This window comes from Solanum pennellii, chromosome 12 (genome assembly GCF_001406875.1).
Source record: "Solanum pennellii chromosome 12, SPENNV200".
Taxonomy (NCBI): domain Eukaryota; kingdom Viridiplantae; phylum Streptophyta; class Magnoliopsida; order Solanales; family Solanaceae; genus Solanum; species Solanum pennellii.
The window spans coordinates 75,604,453-75,627,246 of NC_028648.1; the positions used below are offsets into that span (position 1 = coordinate 75,604,453).

At 38.6% G+C, this 22,794-nt stretch overlaps 1 protein-coding gene across 3 annotated transcripts; it reads left to right on the forward strand.

The window, feature by feature from the left end:
* The first annotated feature begins 726 nt into the window (after nt 1-726).
* LOC107007693 (trihelix transcription factor GT-1-like) lies at nt 727-22,652 on the forward strand. 3 transcript variants are annotated; one of them, XM_015206408.2, is made up of 6 exons: nt 727-1,305; nt 1,378-1,416; nt 9,873-10,004; nt 10,459-10,683; nt 21,417-21,712; nt 22,073-22,212. In XM_015206408.2, exons 1-5 carry the CDS (start codon nt 819-821, stop codon nt 21,638-21,640), a joined length of 1,107 nt encoding a protein of 368 aa, XP_015061894.1. In that variant the 5' UTR covers nt 727-818; the 3' UTR covers nt 21,641-21,712; nt 22,073-22,212. The 3 variants fall into 3 exon arrangements, with proteins under 3 accessions (XP_015061894.1, XP_015061896.1, XP_015061895.1); XM_015206410.2 differs by lacking the exon at nt 21,417-21,712 and adding an exon at nt 13,468-13,601 and having other exon boundaries at nt 729-1,305; nt 22,073-22,206; XM_015206409.2 differs by lacking the exon at nt 21,417-21,712 and having other exon boundaries at nt 730-1,305; nt 22,073-22,652.
* Nucleotides 22,653-22,794: the final 142 nt, after the last annotated feature.

The following is a 22,794-nucleotide window of genomic DNA, read 5'->3' on the forward strand; positions in this document are numbered from 1 at the left end:
CCTAAGCATCATCCTCCGTCATTGTTAAGTATTCAATTCCACATTCCATTTGAAACCATGCTACAACTTTTTCTGTCCATTTTAAATAAAAGAAAAATATCACAGGACAAGCAAAGTAACAAAACCAGAGAATATTTTGATTTGACACTTCTATAAGTTCTTTGGGAAGACAATATTGATAATCAAATGTCATAGTTTCAGTAAACTAGTTTGGCCCAGTACAAAACTCTTTGTTTACAAAGAGAGGAACCAATATCATTGCCTCTTCAATATGAAGCCGGATAACTTCATTATAGCTATTCAGTCGTTTCTTCGGCCGAAAGATCATCTGAAGTAAGAGATTTGCCAGCCCATTCTCTTTCTCGTCGCTCTTGCTTTGCCATCATTTTATTGAATTCCTCTTTCCCTTTCTCTAACAAATAATTGTGTACCACATTATTGTTGGGATCCTCATTACGAGACATTTTATCCATTGTTTTTTGCTTTTATGTTTATATCCAAAAAGATGAAGATGAATATAGATGGGTTAAATGATTTGTGGGTCGAGTTGGGTCTAAATTGGTCAATGTAAGTAAATTGAGTTTTTTTGTTGATTTAGGATTTTCCATCCAATTGAGGGATATATGTGACAAGTTTGTAGACGGCACGGTAAAAATAACTTCATTTTATCAGCGAAAACATATTTAATTTATAAAACAAAATGGAGGGTACTCTAACCTTTTTCACGAATAATAATTATTTAGTGGGATGGGGAGTCTGGATAGGCGACAGTGCTGAAGCTATAGAGTTGTAGAAAGAAGAAGTGTGGGATCGATAAAATGATGGTTGACGTGGTGACTAGCAATAGCCAGCAGCAAATTCTGATGGGTGGCGGAGGCGGAGGCGGAGGCGGAGGAGGAGATACGACGAGCAGTGGGGGCGAGGAAAATTGTACAAACCCTTGTTCTGATGTGAAAACCCCTAAGAAACGTGCAGAGACATGGGTACAAGAAGAAACTCGAGTACTTATTGGTCTTCGTAGAGAAATTGACTCTCTTTTCAACACTTCAAAGTCTAATAAGCATTTGTGGGACCAAATTTCTATGAAGATGAGAGAAAAGGGGTTTGATAGGTCACCTACTATGTGTACTGATAAATGGAGAAATTTGTTGAAGGAATTCAAGAAAGCTAAGCAAAATCAAGATAGAAATGGCTCTGCTAAGATGTCCTATTATAAGGAAATTGACGAGATTTTACGAGACAGGACTAATACCCCTCTCCCTCCCCCTCCCAAGGTTGATTCTTTTATGCACTTTGCTCAAAAAGGTATCTTCTTTCTTTTTAACTAATGCTCCAATCATCTTCCTCTCAATTCTAATGTCTTACACTTTATCCCAGGTCTTGATGATACAAGCATCACATTTGGACCCGTTGAAGGTAACACATCTAAGCTCTTTAGACCATTGCTATCTTATCTTTGTGCTTGTTCATTTCTCTACTGCCTACTGTCTTTTTCCATACTCTTCATCTTCTGCTGCTGCTTGCTTCATTATACGGTACTTCTATAAAGTTGTCAAAATTAATTATATTTAAGGTGACCAGTTAGAACCTAGTGGTCTGGCTTAACCAGACTCAACAATATTGGTGGTTGGAGTAATTTGAGATAAGCTCTCTTTGGTTTGATACACTATCCAATACTAGTTCGTCTGTGGGGTACCAATATGTGATAATAGGATGGATTAGTTTTTCAAGGAAAGGGTTAATGTAAATTGTAGTTGATAAAATATAAATTGTTTTTTTTTTGGATGATGGCATAAAGTCTGAAAAGGTTACACAAATTGGACTCGTCCAAATTACATGACAAAAGACACTAGCAAGCCATAAAATCTTAAGAATCGGTAGCAAAAGACCCACTGCTCCTAAAACAACAACAGACTTTGAATACATTTGAATTTTTCAACAGCTGTAAATTCCTTCTTCCCGTCAAAGCATCTTTAGATCTTTCCTAGCCATATAGTCCCGACCTAAGTTGCTCGGACTAGGGTGCAGGTGTCCGATTCGTGTGTGGATCTAAAGGTCGAATCTTTCGTTATCTAATTTTTAAGATTCGGGAATATGGATCTATGTATGAATACGGGTGCAGGGATTCGCCTTAAAATAATTATAATATATAAATATAGATCTATAAAACCTAAATTATGAGATATTATGTGGAGAACTTGAGGAGATTCCCGGAAGGAGATCAAAGAAAAAGGAGCGACATAGAAATTTCTATATAAAAGGTATTTCATTTTCTTAAATTTCACCTTAGCTTTTGTATTGATTACAGAAATCATTAAAATTGTCCAGACCTTCCCCCATCGATTCCGGTCAAAGTACCCAAAATTGATTGACTAAATTTGACACGGATCCCATACCCTAAGTTGTTCAGTCTTGGGTGTGAGTGTCCGGTATGGGTGCGGCACCAAAAGTGAAGAGTCCAAGTAACTTAGGTCCATGCTATGCATAAGGTAGCTCACTGTATAGCCTATTTTGTCTCCTATCAATCTCTGTGTTTGTCAAATATGAGGTAGCTATCAAATGTTTGATGCCATTTCCCAGTGAACTCCAAACATGCATAAAAATATATATCAAATCTGCCATGAAATGCTATAGTGAAGTATCAAGTGATGCACTGATTCCCTTTGCATTCTCATATAAAATGCACTTGCTACAATGAATAAATTGTTTCTCCTGCTGCCGATCTTGCGATAAATACGCTTCGAGAGCAGCCAACCATCCAAACAAGCCACTTTGGCTGGTACTTTTGTCTTCCATATCATTTTCCATGACCATTTTTTTTATATTCTGCTGAATGTTCTAGACTTTTAGCATCATAGCGTGTCTGAACAGTTAATTCAGAGTGGTAGAAACAAAGCTCTACCATAGCTACCATGAAAATATAGAATATAAGAAAAAGTTTATGGGAATACGTGACTTCAAGATTTCATGCTTCTATCTATTTATATAGACTTTACACAAATTATTTTACACTCAAGTATCAGTACTATGAAAGTCTGTCTAATATCAAAGGCACCTTTATTGAAGCATCATCCTAAAGTTCTTCTGGATTAGGGGAATCCATTCCGGTGGAGTTCCTCCACTGGAAAACTCCATCTTCATCCTTTCTTTTCAAGCTTCTTTTCCTCCACCTGGAAGAGTCAATATAGGAGTGGTAGTAAGCAACTTCTTGAGCTTCCATAAGCTCAACTCACACTTCTCAAACCACTCAAATGGAACTTTTTTTCCCGCTCGATATCTTGATCCTCATGAACAGGATGGACAATAGAATCTATTTCTGTTTAGAGGGAAATTGTGACATCCTGAGTCGAGATCAAAAGTGGAGACATGCTATGATTGAGTAGGAAGTTTCAGATACATTTGAGAAGAACAATTTTTAACTCGAGGGCTCTTATATGAATCTACAAAATAGGCTGAATTTTTTAACATTACCATTTTCAATAAAAAAAGAAAAGAAAAGAATAGGTTGATTTGGTTTATTTTGTTTTTGGTTGGTGAGTTGACTCTTCATTTTTGCAATGAAAGGCTTTGATAGTATGATGAGGATTGCAACTCAAAATAGATGGATTAGAAGCTTTCAGGTCGGAGACAGAGTGGGGGAAGAAAAAGTAATGTGTCATCTGCTCTATGTGGATGATACTATCATCTTTTGTGAACCTACAACAGAACAAATTAGCTACATAAGAGTGATTTTGGGTTTCCTTGAAGCAGTTTCAGGGTTGAAAGTAAATCGGGGAATAAGTAATCTCTTCCCGGTAAATGAGGTCCCTCAGATGCAGAAACTAGCAAATATACTGGGATGCTAAGTGGAGCATTTGCCTATTATATACCCAAACACAAAACAATGGAGATATGGAATGGTATTCTTGTTAAAACAGAGAATAAACTTGCTGGATGGAAGGCACAATACCTATCCCTAGGGGTAGGTTGATCCTCATAAACTCTGCTTTGGACTCTTTACCAAACTATGTGATGTCTCTGTTTCCAATGTTTCCAATTCCAGCGAAGGTGGTGAATAAACTAGACAAACTTAGAAGGAACTTCCTATGGAAAAGCAATAAGGAAAGGGTTATAACTTAGTCAACTAGAAGAATGTTCTTCTCAGCAAAGAAAAAAGGGGTTTAGGGATCAGAAATTTGAGGCTGCAAAATGAAAGCCTTTTGATGAAATGGCTATGGAGATACACTGAGGAAGATGCAGCTCTCTGGAAGGAGGTTATTGTAGCAAAATATGGAGAACCAAATCCCTGGTGTACAAAAATCACCTCCGGACCATATGGGGTCGGGGTATGGAGGACAATCAGGAACCTATGGCCACGAATGAAAGGAAACATGTATATTAAGGTGGGTAATGGAAACAAAACTATATTTTGGAAAGATGGTTAACTAGACCAAACCTCTTTCAGAGAACTTTTTCCATATTTGTTTCTAATATATGAGAACCCTGATGCTAGAGTTAGCGATTGTTGGACAGAACAGGGATGTGACATATCTTTAAGAAGACTACTTAATGACTGGGAGGTGGAGAGGGTGGCAGCATTACTAGAAAAATTAGCTGGAATGATTATAACTACAACAGCAACAAACAAGATCCTGTGGAAACATAGCTAGGATGGAGTCTTCTAAGTCATCAATGCCTACAAAAGAGGACTAATGGGGATGACAGGGCCCCAAATTATAATCGGAACTACTTTTGGAAGAGTGACATTCCTACAAAAGTGAAGTGTTTCACTTGGTCAGTGGTTAGTGATAAAGAGGGCAAGTTTAACAGAAGAAGTTCTACAAAAGAAAGGCAGACAACTGGTTCCTAGGATTTTTTTGTGCAACTTGACAGGGGAAACAAATAACCATCTCTTCCTGCATTGTAAGTTTATTGCTCAAATTTGGAACTTGTTTCTCAACATCACAAGCATGAACTGGACAATGCCAGAACATACATATGACTTTTTGAGCTGTTGGATTAGGAGGGGAGGCCGTAAGAGTCAAAAGAGATGGTGGAAGCTAATACCATCATGTGTATTGTGGTCAGTCTCTAAAGAAACAAATGGAAGATGTTTTGAAGATAGATCCAATTCCATCCATAAAGTTAAATGGAATTGTATAGTATCTCTACTTATTTGGTTTAAACAACTTTGTATAGATGATACAGACCAGATCATAGATTTGATAGGAAATCTGGAATTATTCCTTTTTGGAGGTAGCCAGCATACCCTTAATGCTCAAGAATTCAACCTTACCATTTCAAAAAAAAAAAGAAAAAAGTTGGTGACTTGACTTATATTCTCTTTCCTAGTTCACTTAACCAGATGTATTCTTGTTTTTTTTTGAGACAGTAACAACTTGTATTCTATTCCAAAACAAAAACTAGAACCTGCCACAATAAGTTACATATTCCTAATTACAATTGTGGAGAGTACCAGGAAGATCTTTAATCCTATAGCAAAATTTACAAGGAACCTAAAACATCTTCATTTGATTCTAGATCTACCATGTACTCCTATTTGCACCAAAAAAGAAACAAGACTAAGCAGTTCATCTTAATCTTCTGGATGGAATTGCTCTTGTTCCGGAAGCATCTGAGATTTCTTTCTTTCCACACGGACCACCAGATGCAAGCCGGAATGATTTTCCGTCTTTCTTTATGCCCGGGAATGCTTGCATAATTGCTCCATAACTTCAGGGTCTGTGTAACATTCCTAGGTATAACCCATTTCATGTCCTTCTGATTGATAAAGACATTTCACAAAATGTTGGTTATTCTACAGTAAAGGAAGAGATGGTTGACAATCTCTACTTCTTCTTCACCACATAGAAGGCACCTAGGACTCAGTTGAATATTTCTGTTCATTAGATTTTCCTGGGTCAAAAAACTCCTGCTTAGTAAGGAGCCAAGTAAAACAAGACACCTTGTAGGGGATTTTAGTTTTCCATATCAACTTTCATGGCCACCCATTCCCCTGACTGTTACAAGGATTAAGTTTTTTGTACGCTTTTCTAATACTGAAATTGTCCCGGTTGTGATCCTGCCATACCAAACTATCTTGTGCATCAATAGTTCCTTTGAACTGCCCTAAAACCTTGTAAAACTCCACCAATTAACCGCATAGAAACCCTTTCCTCTCCTCTCCATTTCAAATCCATCGTCATATGTTTGCTTCCTCGGTGATAGAGGTGCTAGAAGATTCATCTCTAGCAACTTACTTGGCTTCACATGACTCTCAATAGCCCTTCTCCCCTTTATCCCATCCTTCCCCCTTTCTTCCTCATCTTCTCACTCTCCTACTTCCTTGTGGATAAGCAAGAATTGTCAGAGTTCAGGGTACAACTATATCCTAAACCCCATAGGCCCATCTTCTGTCTTCGAGGAAGATCAAAATCTCCCCCCCTTTTCTCACCACAAGTCTCACCATGGAGAGGTTGTCTAGTCTGTGAACCGACCTTCTAAAAGGTATTTATGTCCAAAATGTTTGGAGATACGCATACAAGGTTTAAACTTCAATCTCGATTCTATGAGAATTTTTATGAAAATCTTTCATTTACTTCTTTTTGATGGAAGCATCCACAAAACCACCACACATGTCCCCCACTTCCCAAAAAGCTCAAAACACCCTAGATGAACAGGTAAGCCCATCATGTTCACCACCACTGAATCTCTAGAAACTCGTGGGTGGATCATCACACCCACTATGTTCTACCCGTTTTTCCAGCCTCAAAAGCTTTCTCCCGTCCACCTTCTTTCTCTTTTAAGGATGTGTGCCACTTGTTCTCCACTCACGAACTGCAACAAGAACTGAATTTCACCCAACTTCGAGATCTTTAGGCCATCTATACCACTCCTAATATATGTGCCAAGTTCCTAATGACCTCTGGAGATCCTGCCCATTTGGAGAAACATCCCACCGGACATGTTTTAAAACTTTTTTCTGATTTGGGTATGTTCTTCAGAGATGCAAAACTTTGACTCCCCATCAGATTTTGGCATCTTACAGCTCCCACCGAGCCTCAATATCGATCAATCTAAGGTCTCTTTGAAGGACATGAACTCTTTTTTTCTAGAATCTAGAGAGAAGTAGGACTCCTCTCTCTAAAAGCCATGATTTTACATATAAACTAATGAAAGCTTTAGGAGGGAAGGAGCTGAACGCTTCTATTTGTTTTGTGAGATAAACCAAAGAGAATAGATAAAAGAGCTATCACAAGTTACAAACTTGGGTTAGAGGGTTAGCAGATAAGGATAGATATTAGAGGTTAGTTGGATGGGTCATTTACCTCTCACTCTAGGCTATACACAACCTAATAAAACTTGGCTTTTATAAGCTTCAGTTCTTATAGCTTAATCAAACTCGGGTTTATAAGTTTCAGTTCTTTTTACACCATAGCGAACCCCATTTTTGTGTTCGTGAAGCTCTTCCACTATTCCTACATGATCGCGATCCCTAGCCATGTTGTTGCAAAGCAGAGTTGACGTCTAGTGTGCACGATGCACTTCCTCCTAGTGCTTCGCATTCACGACGGGTGCCATCACAATCTTGAATAAGACACTAGGATAAGAAAATGTGTTATTTCAAACATGGTTCCAAAGCACCCCCAAGCATGCCAACAAGTCCAAAAATTAATATACACCTATGTGAAGCTTTGTATCACGCATTGACATGTAAATTTGTAAAACAAAAGATTGGTTGTTACAATAAGAATATATTTGTTTTTGAGAAACATGTGGATTCAACAATAGGAGTAGCTTCTCCAGTAATGGATTTTAAAGCAAGATATTAGAATAAAGCATTTTACCTAATTATGTAGGATGTGTATAAGAGAGATAGGTGATTTGGATCAACTGGAATTTGAATTGGGTTATGTATCACTAGTAGGAGATATAGGCTTGGAAGGAACCACAATCTGACTGAGACTGTACAGAGTGATAAGGCACAAGTTTATGAGTTTGGGGAGAGAAATGTGGACCCTTATTACCATAATAAGAGAGGATAATTAGGGAGTAGAGTACTGCTTGAAATATGGGAATGTGGTTGACAAAGAATGACGTCTTTTGAGAATTACGTGACCTGTAGTTTGAAGAAGAGGTGTTATAGACAACATGGGTATGGAGGAGGAAGGGATGCAGATGAATAGGTCTGCATTGGGCTCTGATACCATATAAAACCAGATCACAGGTGAAAGATAAGGTGGAAGCTCTATAGTAGATCAGAAACAAAAGATAAGATGAATGCTCTTGTTTGATTAATTAAATTCGTGGTTAATTTTTTTTTTTAATAATTCTAAAAAATGAAGGATACAAAATATACATCTGTGATGTCCTTCATGATAACGTGTTGGTTAGAGAAGAGCATGTTTTTCCATGTAATACGATATGGATACCAAAGGTGCCGAGGAAGGTGTGTTTCTTTTTCTTGGCTAGCTGCTAGAGTGGTGATTTTGACAGTGGAAAATCTTAGAAACGGAAGGTTGTTTGTGTCGGTTGGTGTTACATGTGTAAGAAGACGGGTGAGGACTTGGATCATCTTCTTCTTCATTGTAGGTTAACCATGAGGTTATGATGTGATATGTTTTGGTGGTTTGACACTCCATAGGCAATGGCAAAATTGTGAAAGAGTGGAAGGAGGAGAAGAAGGACTTGGAATGTGGTACCACATGTGTTAATGTGGGTTGTTTTGAGAGAGGAATAGGAAAGCTTTTGAAGGAGTAGAGTCGAGTTTCTCCCAATTGATGAGTAGTCTCCGTTCCCTTATATCATTTTGGTGTTTACATAAAGTTCCATGTTGTATAGATAATTGGGTTGAGTTCGTAGAGAATCATATCATGCAGATTCTTTACATTTTGGATTACCCCTTGCATACAACATTTAGTCCATGTTTCACAATGTAAATATATTTACTTGATAAAAAAAAGGAATAAAAAAGGATAAGAAATGTACATGGAATCTAAAGGATACTTATTTACACATCCTTTCGAGTTGTAGGATGGCAGTGTTTCATTTTTGTATAGCTTGTACCTTAGGTCCAAAACCTTGAGCTAATTTGCAATCCACAAATTTGGAAGTGGATCACTAGGCGATCTGTCGATATTTTGCATATGTGCATCACTTGTTTGCCCTTTTAAAATGCATGATATCTTAGGTGCAACACGTTACCGTGGCGTTGTTTCTAAATGCTTCAAAAACTGAATCATACTTCACCTTGAATAACCCTTTGTTTCTCTTAAAGACGTATGATATGAAATCGTGGAACAGCCATATCTTGAAGTCAGCAACTCCTTGTCATCTTCTATTATTGAAATTCTTTTGAGATAAAGGTAATTTCTATTATTGAATTTCTTTTCTTCCATTATGCTCTAATGTATACCCTCCATTACTTCCCCTCACAAAAGTTGCGCTTATGTCAGGTCAATCTGTTTGTTTATGGATTTTGATTTAAATTAGACCAAAGTAATTAATCAAAGAAGACTGCCTTCGGATTCTTAGACATCTGCAAAAATGCCTAACTAAACCTATCAATGCCGATTAGAATGTAATCTAGTTAAAAGAAAACCACTTCAACCTAAAAACGAGTCTCCCATCTGATTCAAGGAGGGTAAAACAATGATACTTTCCAACTCAATCATGACCTCAGAATCTTTCACTGCAAGTTTCTAGTTATGTTTCTAAAGAAACGTAAACTAAATTAAGCTTAAGATGGTTGCAGCTTTATTTTTCCTGAATTATATGCTCTTTATTTCTGAACGACATGCAGTATTTATTGCACTTTTTCATGTTATTCTTTTTGTTGAATTCCAAGTTACAATATGCAGTGGCATATAGGTTCTAAAATTTTTTATGTACAGAGAATGGGAGACCAACTCTTAATTTAGAACGACGTCTGGATCATGATGGCCATCCTCTTGCCATAACAGCAGCAGATGCAGTCACCGCTAGTGGAGTTTCCCCTTGGAATTGGAGAGAGCCACATGGAACCGGTCAGTCTGTGTTACAAATTAGTGTGGAAACATCCCCATGGTTTTACTTTAGAGAACAAGGAAAACAAAAGGAGTTTGAAGAATCTTCTCAAAAACTATTTTTGCATATTTTTCTTTGTCGGGTCAGTCAGACTAGTTCTTCCTACCTTGACTTTTCAATTCAAGAAGTGTAGAGCACACTGAGAGAACTGTTCTAAGAACATCCCTCCTAAAGCTCTTTTAGAAACCCAGTAACAAATATTTTTATGCTTGTCTATATTCTATCATTCTCTGGATTTCGTTCAGATGGCAGCCTCTGGGTTTTGTTTAGATGCATTCTGTGGCTTTTTCAATTAATTTTAATTGGTACAAAGATTACCCTTTTCAGGCTTCTGACAAAAATTGCTTCTAGGGCAACAGTGTCAACTTGCTTAGATTTTTATTTTATTCTAATAACTATTCTCTGCGTTTGCAGGTGAGCCGAGTCAATCATATGAGGGACGAGTTATCTCAGTCAAGTGGGGAGATTACACCAAAAGAATTGGTATTGACGGCACTGCAGATGCGATCAAGGAAGCTATTAAATCTGCTTTTCGGTTAAGGACAAAGCGTGCATTTTGGTTGGAGGATGAAGATAATATTGTCAGAACACTTGACAGGGATATGCCACTGGGAAACTACACCTTGCATGTCGATGAAGGTAATGTCATGCAACAGTAAAATTATAACTAGCATTGAGATGAGGTTTTGGTAGTTGTGTTGATCACCATAACAAACTACAAAGTACTTTGGGAGTGGCAAAGGGGCAAGGAACCTTTCCCTGAGCCCACCCTTTCCCATCTCTACTGCCACCAGTTGGTTCATCAATGTAACAGTATCAGATTCTTCTATCTATCCACTATCTCTAACATTCCTTTGTCGTGCCTCGAAAAACTCCATTTTTTAAGACAATCACATCTGCAATCAGCTAATTGAATGATCACAATCATATGCATGGAAGTAAGAAATTTTATCAAAAAATTAAGAACAAGATAGAGAGAAAGATATAACAAGAAATTAAGAACAACACAGGGAGAAAGAGAGAACAAGAAATTAGGAGGATATGGATGATTTTAACAATTTCATTTTGAAAATAAAACAAACAATTCTAATAATAAAAATAGCTTTAATCACAAAAATGCTTTCAAGGAAGATTTATAGGAAAATTTCTAAACACCCATCAAAAGGAGTAAAATCTGAATCAGTATTTGTGGGATCTCTTGAATCATGCCTCAGCGTGTGAAGGAATTATTGGAGTGTTGGCAGCAGCAGAGAACACACAAAGCTTTGAAGCAAATCTGGAGAACTATACCTTTGTACATATTCTGGACTATCTTGCTAGAAAGAAATAAAGCTTGTTTTGATGGGCAAAAAGGCCATATTCTAGAGTTAAAACAAGGGTTTACATAATTTGTTTTGTTGGTGTTAGAATAGGATCAAGTATTTCTTACTTAGAATAGGAATTAGAATTGGAAGAAGAATAGGAATTCTAGTTGGAAAAGGTTTTCAATATAGTGTGTATAAATAGGGTCTTCATGTAACAATTTAGATGTGCAATTCAATGATATTTTCTCCAATATTTCCCACATGGTATCAGAGCAATTGTGAGGAAAAAAAATTAAAAAAAGTTTAATCTTTTCTGGTAACCTAGTTGCTATCCGGATAATTATTATTTTTCGTCACTGTTTCATAAAATTGACACCACCACTAGCTGCAGAATTTCTCGGCAAGCAAAGCCCAGTCATCCCCACCGGAAACCAGTGCTACACGTGCCGTCACGCGTCGCCGGTAGGATTTTCGCCGGCGAACTGTCAGACCCACGCGCCAGCGCGTGACTTTTTTCGGCCAGTTTTTTCGACAATTTTTTTTCTATCTGAGTCGACTCTTCATTCCGAGGCTGACTATGTAATTTTTTTTTTCTGATTCCAACAAGATTTGATCGCCGAAATTAGGGTTCCGGCTATTTTCAGGCTTTTTCCGGCAATTTTTTTTCGAGCTTTAAATTTTTCGACGATCAGATCTCAATAAACAAGATTTTTTTGTTGTTCCCGAGACAAATTTAGCATAATGTGTTATGGATGTGATGTTTTTGGTTTTAAAAATATAGGGATTGGAAATTCTAGCCCTATAATCACTTCAGATTCTATTGGGAAGTTCAAACTATTTATTTTGGGCTTCGTCAGTTGAATTGTGGTGCAAGGGTCAAGGTGTGCACGATCACTTAACGAACAAGACTTATGTGGTAGATGTAAAGGCTAAGACTAGTGAGGAAGATGCAAAAGTCAAAGCACATTGGGAGAAAGTAGATGCTCAATTATCTAGTCTCTTATGGCGTTTGATTGATTCCAAATCGATGCCCTTGTTTCGCCCATTCGAAACGTGTTATACAGTTTGGGAAAAGGCGCGTGCTTTATACACTAATGACATCTCTCGATTCTATGATGTGATATCTCGATTGACCAACTTAAAGAAACAAGAATCCGATATGTCTACTTGGCACGGGTACAGGCGGTCATGGAGGGATTCGACACGTTGATGCCAGTAACTACGGATGTTTTAAAACAACAAGAACATAGACAAACATTGTTTCTAGTTCTTACTCTTGCTGGACTTCCTCCTGATAATGATTCTGTGTGTGATCAGATTTTAGCTAGCCCTACAGTTCCTACAATCGATGAATTATTCTCTCGCCTCCTTCGTCTTGCAACACCTCATAGTCACAAAGTCGTTTCATCACCCACTGTTGACTCCTCTATTCTCGCATCAAACCTTTGAAAAGCGTACATATCAGTTTACGGAGAATCGGCGAGGGGGATGACGTTTTGGGAAACCTTGATCCAAGTGTGGTCATTGTCATAAGTCTGGACACACTCATGACATATGTCATATTTTGCATGGTCCACCACCCAGTTATGATCCTTTTGTTCTAAAGGAATATAATGAGTTCCTTCGAAATCGCGCAAGTAAACAGTCATCTCCACCAGTAGCATATGGTGCTCAACCTAATCAACCATCCAATAATGCTCATATTGCTCAGATAGAATATGATGAGTTCCTTCAGTATCGTGCAAATAAGCAAACGTCTCCACAAGTAGTTTCGGTTGCACAACTTGATGTGTCTGTCACAGGTAATTCTTTTGCTTGTGTGTCGCAATCTAGTAGTATTGGAACATGGGTCGTGGACTCTGGGGCTTGTGATCATATTTTTGGTAATAAATCACTTTTATCCGATATTGTTTATTCGCAATCTCTTCCAGCTATTACTTTAGCCAATGGGATCCAGACAAAACCAAAAGGGGTTGGAAAAGCCAAACCCCTATCTTCTGTCACCCTAGACTCTGTTCTTTATGTTCTTGGTTCTCCTTTTAATCTAGCATCTGTTAGTCGTTTGACGAAGTCCCTACATTGTAGCATAACTTTTTTCGATGATTTTTTTCTCATACAGGACCGCAGTACGGGACAGATGATTGGAACTAGACATGAATCACAAGGCCTTTACTACCATACCTCTTCAAATTCCTAGACAACATGCTCCGTTAACGTCTAGGACATCCGAGTTTATCCAAACTGCAAAAAATGGTGCGTAGTTTGTCTAGTTTATCTACATTAGATTGTGAGTCGTGTCGACTTGGAAAACACACTCGTGCTACGTTTTCTCGTAGTACTGAGGGTCATTCAGAGTTTATTTTTTCATTAGTTCATTCTGATATTTGGGGGTCCTAGTAGAGTCAGTTCCACCTTAGGATTTCGTTATTTTGTTAGTTTCATTGATGATTATTCAAGATGTACTTGGGTTTTTTTAATGAAAGATCGTTCTGAGTTATTTTCTATTTTCAAAAGTTACTTTGCTGAAATACAAAATCAGTTTGGTGTTTCTATCGTACTTTCCGTAGTGATAATGTCTTAGAATACTTATCATCCCAATTTCAGCAATTTATGTCTCACCACAGAATCATTCACCAAACATCTTGTCCACACTCCTTAACAAAATGGTGTCGCAAAAAGAAAGAATAGGCATCTCATAGAGACTGCTCGCACTCTCCTCATTGAATCCCATGTTCCGCTGAGTTTTTGGGGCAATGCAGTCCTTTCAGCTTGTTAGTTAATTAAAAGAATGCCCTCTTCGTCTATTCAGATTCCATACTGTTTCCTCAGTCACATCTCTGTCCTATTCCCCCTCATGTCTTTGGGAGCACATGCTTTGTTCATAATTTAGCCCTAGGAAAGATAAATTAGCTCGTCGTGCCCTCAAATGTGTCTTTCTTGGTTGCTCTAGAGTTCAAAAAGGGTATCGTTGTTATTCACATGATCTTCATCGATATGTTATGTCCGCTGATGTTACATTTTTTGAGTCTCAGCCTTACTATACATCTTCTGATCATACTGATGTCTCTATGGTCTTACCCATACCTCAAGTTTTACCTGTGCCAACCTTTGAGGGATCTACAGTTACGTCTACATCTCCAGTTGCAGTGCCACCACTACTAACTTATCATCGCCATCCACGTCCAACCCTAGTCCCAGATGATTCATGTCATGCGCCAGACCCTGCTCCTACTGCGGACTTGCCTCTACCTAGCCCACCGCTTGCACTTCAAAAAGGTATACGATCTACTCGAAATACTAACCCGCTTTATACCTTCTTAAGTTATCATCATCTATCATCACCCCATTATGCCTTTGTGTCGTCTTTGTCCTCTGTTTCCATTCCTAAGACTACAGGTGAAGCACTTTCTCATTCTGGATGGAGGCAGGCTATGGTTGAGATGTCTGCTGACATAAGAGTGGTACTTGGGAGCTTGTCTCCCTTCCTGCAGGTAAATCTGTTGTTGGTTGTCGTTGGGTTTATGCAGTCAAAATTGGTCCAGATGGTCAAGTTGATCGACTTAAGGCTCGCCTTGTCGCCAAAGGGTATACTCAGATATTTGGGCTAGATTATAGTGACACTTTCGCTCCTGTGGCTGAAATAGCATATGTTCGTCTTTTTCTATCTATGGCTGCTGTTCGTCATTGGCCTCTTTATTAGTTGGACATAAAGAATGCTTTTCTGCATGGTGATCTTGAGGAAGAAGTCTATATGGAGCAACCACCTGGTTTTGTTGCTCAGTGGGAGTCTAGTAGCCTTGTATGTCGATTGCGTAGGTCACTCTATGGTCTGAAACAGTCTCCTCGAGCTTTGATTTGGGAAGTTCAGCACAGTAATTCAGGAGTTTGGCATGACTCGTAGTGGAGCTGATCACTCTGTGTTTTATCGACATTTTGCGCCAGGTCGATGTATCTATTTGGTTGTTTATGTTGATGATATTGTTATCACCGGCAATGATCAAGATGGTATCACCGATTTAAAGCAACATCTTTTTAAGCACTTTTAGACTAAAGACATTGGCAGATGGATCCGAATGTAAAACTTCTTCCGGGACAGGGGGAGCCACTTAGTAATCCTGAAAGGTATAGACGACTTGTTGGAAAGTTGAATTATCTCATAGTGACTAGACCAGACATCTCTTTTCCCGTGAGTGTTGTAAGTCAGTTTATGACTTCCCCTTGTGATAGTCATTGTGAAGCAGTTGTTCGTATTCTTCGATATATAAAGTCAGCCCCCGGCAAAGGACTACTCTTCGAGAATTAAGGTCATGAGCATATCATTGGATATATGGACGCTGATTGGGCAGGATCACCCTCTGACAGACGTTCGACATCTAGATATTGTGTTTTAGTTGGAGGTAATTTGGTGTCGTGGAAGAGTAAGAAACAAAATGTGGTTGCTCGATCTAGTGCAGAATCAGAATATCGAGCAATGGCGACAACAACTTGTGAGTTAGTTTGGCTCAAACAGTTACTGGGAGAACTAAAATTTGGCAAAATTGATCAGATGGAACTTGTGTGTGATAATCAAGCGGCTCTTCATATCGCATCAAATTCAGTTTTTCATGAAAGGACTAAGCACATTGAGATTGGCTGTCACTTTGTCAGAGAAAAGATACTCTCAAGAGATATTGTTACAAAATTTGTGAAGTCAAATGATCAGCTTGCAGATATGTTCACCAAGTCTCTCACATGTCCTCGTATTAATTACATTTGTAACAAGCTAGGTGCATATGATTTGTATGCACCAGCTTGAGGGGGAGTGTTAGAATAGGAATAAGTATTTCTTACTTAGAATAGGAATAAGAATAGGAATAAGAATAGGAAATCTAGTTGGAAAAGGTTTTCAATGTAGTGTCTATAAATAGGGTCTTCATGCAACAATTTAGATGTGCAATTCAATAATATTTTCTCCAATATTTCTCACAGTTGGTTTAAAAGTAGTTTCCTTGATAATATAGATCAATATATATAGTTTTTGGAGCTGCTAGGGAGATGTCGTAATTGACTGTATGCATATTCCCATCAGTCTTTTGTATCATTTTGTTTTGGTACGTTCTTGGTACTTAGTCAATTAACCTTTACTTTACCTTATCAAAAAAGAAGAAAACACTGTAAATCATCTGTAAGCAAATATATCTCAAGTCTTACTATTTATAGTAACACTAAGCTAATTACATAAATGGCCATGGGTATGAATTGCAAATCTGGTGTTCTAGGCGCCTTCTTTGCAGTCACGGCTAGGGGCTCGCGATCGCGCTCCTGAGCTCAATATCCCTCTCTGCAAAGGTGCTCCATGTTCCACTTCATGGTCTTTGGCTAGATGAGAATACTTTTTCTCTATATATCTGTCTATATATCCGTCTATATAAACCAAAATACTCATAAAGGGGCTCTCCAGGACCTTTCTGTGGTTCATCTACTTTGTCCGCCAGCTGCCTGCCCACAACTCTGAAACAAAGCTAATATATAGCAAAACGTGGTCAGTGTCCACTCCATGTATTCTGCAAATAACTGCTTACAATACTTCATCTTTCTCCTACAATTTTTTGGTAACTGTAATTGTATTACAAGATTCTCAAATATGTACAAATTTGAAGCATAGGACATGAACATAATCCCAAGTCTCAAAGCCCAACACTTTTGCCTTGTCCAGGCTCTATGCTAGAATTTCTACTAAGTTGAACAATTTAGTTTATGCATTCAACTAGCCAGTCTAGGATTCATGCTACTTCTACAATGAAGGGAATGATTTTCTTTATAATTTCCTCTATGTTCCTCTCCCTTTTGCTGAAAAATTCTGTGATTCCTCTCTTGCCATATTTAACTGAGAGCTGCAGCTAATGTCATTCTATACACTTCATCTTGTATTGATTTCCTATTAGCATGCATTGTAGCCCATTCTATCTCTTCATTCCACCCTGCACTGTGTCTGGTGATGGACATTTACTGAAGTAATCTTTGCCATATCACATTTGCCACACTGCATGCAAAAAATAGGTGTTGGTGTGTTTCAGGTTCTGGGTTACACATTGAGCAAATTGAATCAGTGTTTATCCCCCATTTGTCTAGCCTGTCTTTTGTGGGCAATCTCCTTGGTATAGCCAAGTATTGGATGAATGTCCATTTGGGACTGCCTTAATTACAACATATAATTCTTCTCCATGGCACCTTGCTCAATTCACCTCTAAGTGTTTTGTACATTGTGAATGTTTCAGCCTCCATAACCTCTGTCACTTGTAATCCTGCTTATGATATCCAATGCCCTGCTTGTAGGATTTTTTTTTTTGAAAATGGTAATGGCGTGCTTGTAGGATTTTCCTCACAACCCAAGCAGCTTGTTTAGCTTGTACTTCCCATGGTCTCCTAACTTTGATGTAGTAAGTATGGACCCATACAATCCATAACTTATCCTTTTCTTAGACAGGTCCCACAAATATTTGAGCTTTATTCCACACATATACATCTGCAATATTCAGTCCACCAGCAACCTTTGGCCAACATAATTTATCCCATGCTACAAGAGTTTTCCCTTAAGTTTGTGCATCACCATTGTTTAGGAATCTCTTGCATATAGTTTCTACCTGCTGCAACACTTTCTTTCGAAGGAGAAATATTTGTGCCCATAATGCTTGAATGGATGTTAATACACTTTGTACCAACTGGAGCCTCCCTGCATACGATAGAAATTTCACTGTCCACGTGTGCATTCTTTCCAGCATCCTGTCTAGTAATGGTTGACGTTGGCTTATTGATAGTTTTTTGTAGCTTAAAGGGACTAAAAGATACCTAAAAGGGAACTGGCCTTTTGTGAAACCTGTATGTTGTAGTACCAGCTGTTGATCTTGCTCTGATACCACCAAAATACACACAAGGTTTTGCCTGATTTGCTATTTGCTATTAAACCTGTTACTTGTGAGAACTGCTGAAAACAGTCATAAAGGATGACAGTTGATTGTACATCTCCTCTGCTAAACAAATGGAGATCATCATCAAAATTCTGTTGTATAATCTCTTGCTTTTGGCATCTCGGATGGAACTTGAATTTGTTGTTTGCCCTCAAAGACTTCAATAATCTAGTGAGATACTCCATGGCTAGAACAAAAAGATATGGGAATAAGGGATCCCCTTGTCTGACCCCTCTTTTTGCTTGGAATGGTCTGCTAGACATCCATTTATCACTATAGAGTAGCTGAGTACGAGACTGACTTGACACATCTCATAATCCATGTTATAAACAGTGCAGGTAGCTGCAAACCAAATAGGACCTCTTCAAGGAAATGCCATTCCAAAGAGTCATAGGCCTTCCGCATATCAATCTTAGACATGCATCTAGGTGAAATCCCTTTCCTTCCATACCCTTTAATTAGTTCATGACTTAGTATCATATTATCATTCAGCATTCTTCGAGGTACAAAAGCAGCCTGACTAGGATCCACAAGATAATTCATTACTCCTTCTAACCTATGTGTAAGCATCTTAGAGATTATTTTGTATATTGTGGTACAACATGAAATAGGCCTGTATTCTTTGATGGATCTAGGATGCTGTACTTTTGGAATTAGTGTTACAGAAGCTCCATTAACAGGTGCAAACATCTCATTAGTTTGAAAAATTGTAATACTCCCTCTGTTACCTCATCTCCTATTGTTGACCATGCTTGTTTGAAAAAGTGTGCATTGAAACCATCTTCTCCTGGTGCTTTATTATCATCAATTCGTTTAAGTGTTGTTAGAACATCCTCAGCAGTTAAAGGTTGTATGAGTGAAAGTTGTTGTGTTCTGGTGAACATAGGACAATCTCTCATTGCTTCTGGCTTAATGGCTGGCATGGGTGAAGTTGATTGTCCTAATGACCCCTTGTAAAATCCCACAGCTTCTTTTGTGATGTCATCTAGATCCCTGATAATTGTACAATCTTCTTTGGTAGGCATTGTAATTTGATTATGAGCTTTCCTTCCTTCCATACTAGCAAAAAAATAAGCAGTATTTGAGTCCCCAATTTGAGCCATTGCATTCGAGACTTGTGCTGATGAATTGACTCTTCAATCAAGCTCCATTTGGTCAGTTGTGCCCTCATCTTCTTCTCTTCTTCCGCCATATGTTGTGGAATATGAGTACTTCTTATTTGATTCTGTTTAGCGAAAAGCTCTCTTCTAATTTGCTTCACTTTTTTTGTGATCCCTACATATTCCTTTCGTTTAATTGTTGCGTTTCTCTTCTTACAGCCTTTAGGTTTTGCCAGACCCCTTACATTCCTCCATTTTGTCTCTTCCAGCTTGACTGTATTGTGGTTTTAAATTCAGGGTGTTTGGCTAAACAATTATAGAATCTGAATAGCTTCTTCCATCTGTCCCGTTGTGATTCCAATTCTATACTTGAGGGGGGAGGGGGGATGATCTGAGAATAGAGGCTCCATCACCATCGCTTGTACTGGTGGCATTCTAATTACCCATTCATCATTAACCAATGCTCTATCTATCCTGCTGAACACATGCCCATTAGTCCATGTATATTGCCTCCCTACTGTATGAAGCTCTGATAGGTTACTGTCTATCCTCTGGTGCCAAGATTGAATTAAAATAACCCATTATCAGCCATGGTTCCTTGATGTGTGTACTTAGCTGTTTTACCTTTTCCCATTGTGAACTCCTGGTAGCTATAGTGTGCAGGCCATACACTGCTGTTAATTGAAACTTAACACCACTTTTTTGCGTATCAAGCATGCCATGTATACATTTGACTCATGTTTCCATTCTTGTAAACTTGACTATACTAGGATTGCGTACAACCCAAATTCTGCCTCTAACTTCATTTGTTGCATTAGTGCACCATCCCATCCTGGCTTCATTTTACTGATAATACTCCCTGTTTTCTCTTCTCTAACTCTATGTTCGAAAATTGCTATAATATTTACTTTATTCCTCCTAACAAACAACCTCATCTCTTTGTGTTTTACCTCTTGGTTGAATTCTCTAACATTCCAAGTAGCTAGCATAATATATTAGGGGGTTCAGATGGTACCTCATGACTAGCATCCTCTATGTTTCCACTATGCTGCCACTATGTTGCCCTGCTTCATATGGACTGTCCTCATTGTATGTGTCATCCTCATGTCTAGTGTGCTCAGGCTGCATTATCCCTTTTCTTTGTTGCTCTACGCCTCACAGTTTGCCAGTTTTCCATTCTTCCTGCTCCTGTGATTCATTTGTGGTGGTAATCTGTTGATCACCTTATCCAGTTCTTTTCCCTCCCTTTTTTGTTGGCTTCCATTCCTTCCTTTGTCCTTGACCCTGCCCTTTCTTTGGTGGTGCTTCTCCTGTTTTAGCTTCACAAGAATGTCCCACCTGTAAACATTTCTGGCAGACTGGTTTCCGCTCATACCTTATTTGTTGCTCGAGAATTCTCCCCTTTGGATCCTGGATCTTGATCACAGTTGGGAGTACCCTTGTTATGTCCATTTCAACGAGTATTCTAGCAAATGAAATTGTACTTGTTTGTGTAGTACATTCACCTGCATATAAAGGTTTACCCAAGCTACTCCCTATTTTGCTTAGCAAAACAGAATTCCAACAGTTGAGAGGCAGGTTTGGAAGTTTGACCCACAAAGGAATTGCTGTGAGTATCTCCTCCTTAAAGTTGAAATCCGGATCCCATGGCTTCACAATGACTGGTCTTCTCAGCAAGTAATGAGGTCCCGAACTAAGCACTGTATCCGTTTCTTCTTCATTTGCAATCCTTACTACAAAATACCCATGAACATGATACAATACCACTGGTTTACTTGAAAATTTACCCAGACTCGGGATGAATCTCTCCATAGCTTGAATTGATGGTGTTGTACTCACCACGTACACTGCCATCGAAGGTTTCCATTTCACATCATCCTCAGCTAAATCCTCAGCCAGTATCTCCACTACCTTCTCACCACCTACGATTATTGGAGCTATGTAAGTTAAATTCATACCTCTAGAAGCTATATGATTAGTAGCAAACAGGTTCGCCCATGGTTTCTCTGGTGTTTTTTCAGGCATACTCAACTTGATTGCAGATATGTCCACTGTTACTATTCCTCCAGTTCCTTTGTGTTGCGGTAGTTCCGGCCAGTGTTCCTCCCTAGCAGTTTCCCCTTTGCTCTTTCCTGATTTCACCTCCGATATAGTGGGTACTCCTTCTGGTGTGGACAGAGCTGGTCCATACAGCTGCTTTGTTGTCGGCGCTGATTTACTAGTTTTGCTAGTGTTAATTCCATGAAGTATTTCTTCCTCGCGGTTCCTTTGCGCTGCTCTGTGTGGTTGTCCCCTCCACATTTCCGGCGAGGTGCAGGTTAGTTTACAGTAAAAGGAAATTCCTTCAATTGTCTGATGTCAAAATGCACCCACAATACGTACCTTGTCAAAAACACCACCTATATTAGTGCTTTGCAACTCCATATTTATTTCCAGGACCGGTCTCACATCACCCTTGTGAATATAAAATTAAGGTGACGAAGTTATAAAGCATTGGACATAAATAATATGGGCATTATTGACAGTGGTATGTAACTAAAGTAAATCTTTTGCAGAGTAAACATTTGCCTATCTTGCTATTATGTATTCAGTGCTGTTATTCTTTTGTCCCCCCTTAACCCATTCTCATTCCCTTCATAAGAAGAAATAGACAAACTAATCTGCTTCCTGCTCGCAGGCCTGACGATAAAGATCTGCATGTATGATGAGGCAGATCACTTGCCTGTTCATACAGAGGATAAAACCTTTTACTCCGAGGATGATTTCCGTAACTTCTTATCACGCAGAGGCTGGTCATGTTTAAGAGAGTATAATGGATATCGAAATGTTGATAGTATGGATGAGCTTTGCCCTGGTGCCGTCTATCGTGGTGTCAACTAAGGTGGATCAGTATGGCCTTGTCCAAAATTGTGATATTTTGCTCAAAGCTCATTTAGATAGTCTTAAGTTGTATAGATGGTTCTAGCTATACCTAATGGTAGCAAATGGGAGCTAGATGAAGTAGGGAAGGACATCGATGTACAAATTAGTTGCATCTTAGCTTTTGATTGCATGTAAATCTTTTCATGTTTGATGTACTTCCAAATCCTGAAACCATTTCTCTGCTGTGGTTATGTAGTTAAAGATTTTCTAGTATTATGCGAACAGAATGGCATGCCTTAGCAATATATCTATATATATATAGAGAGAGAGAGAGAGAGATTTTCAGTTTTAAGAAATTGAAAGCATTCCATTTAATTCAGATCCTTCAATCAGTGCATACTTTCTACTATTTCTGTTCGGGTTTTGCCTTGTAACTTTACTAATACACATTTTTTGGTTCTCAGAAACATATATTTGGCATTTCATATTTCTCTAGTTTTTTTTTTTTTTTTTGGGGGGGGGGGGGGGGGGGGGTTT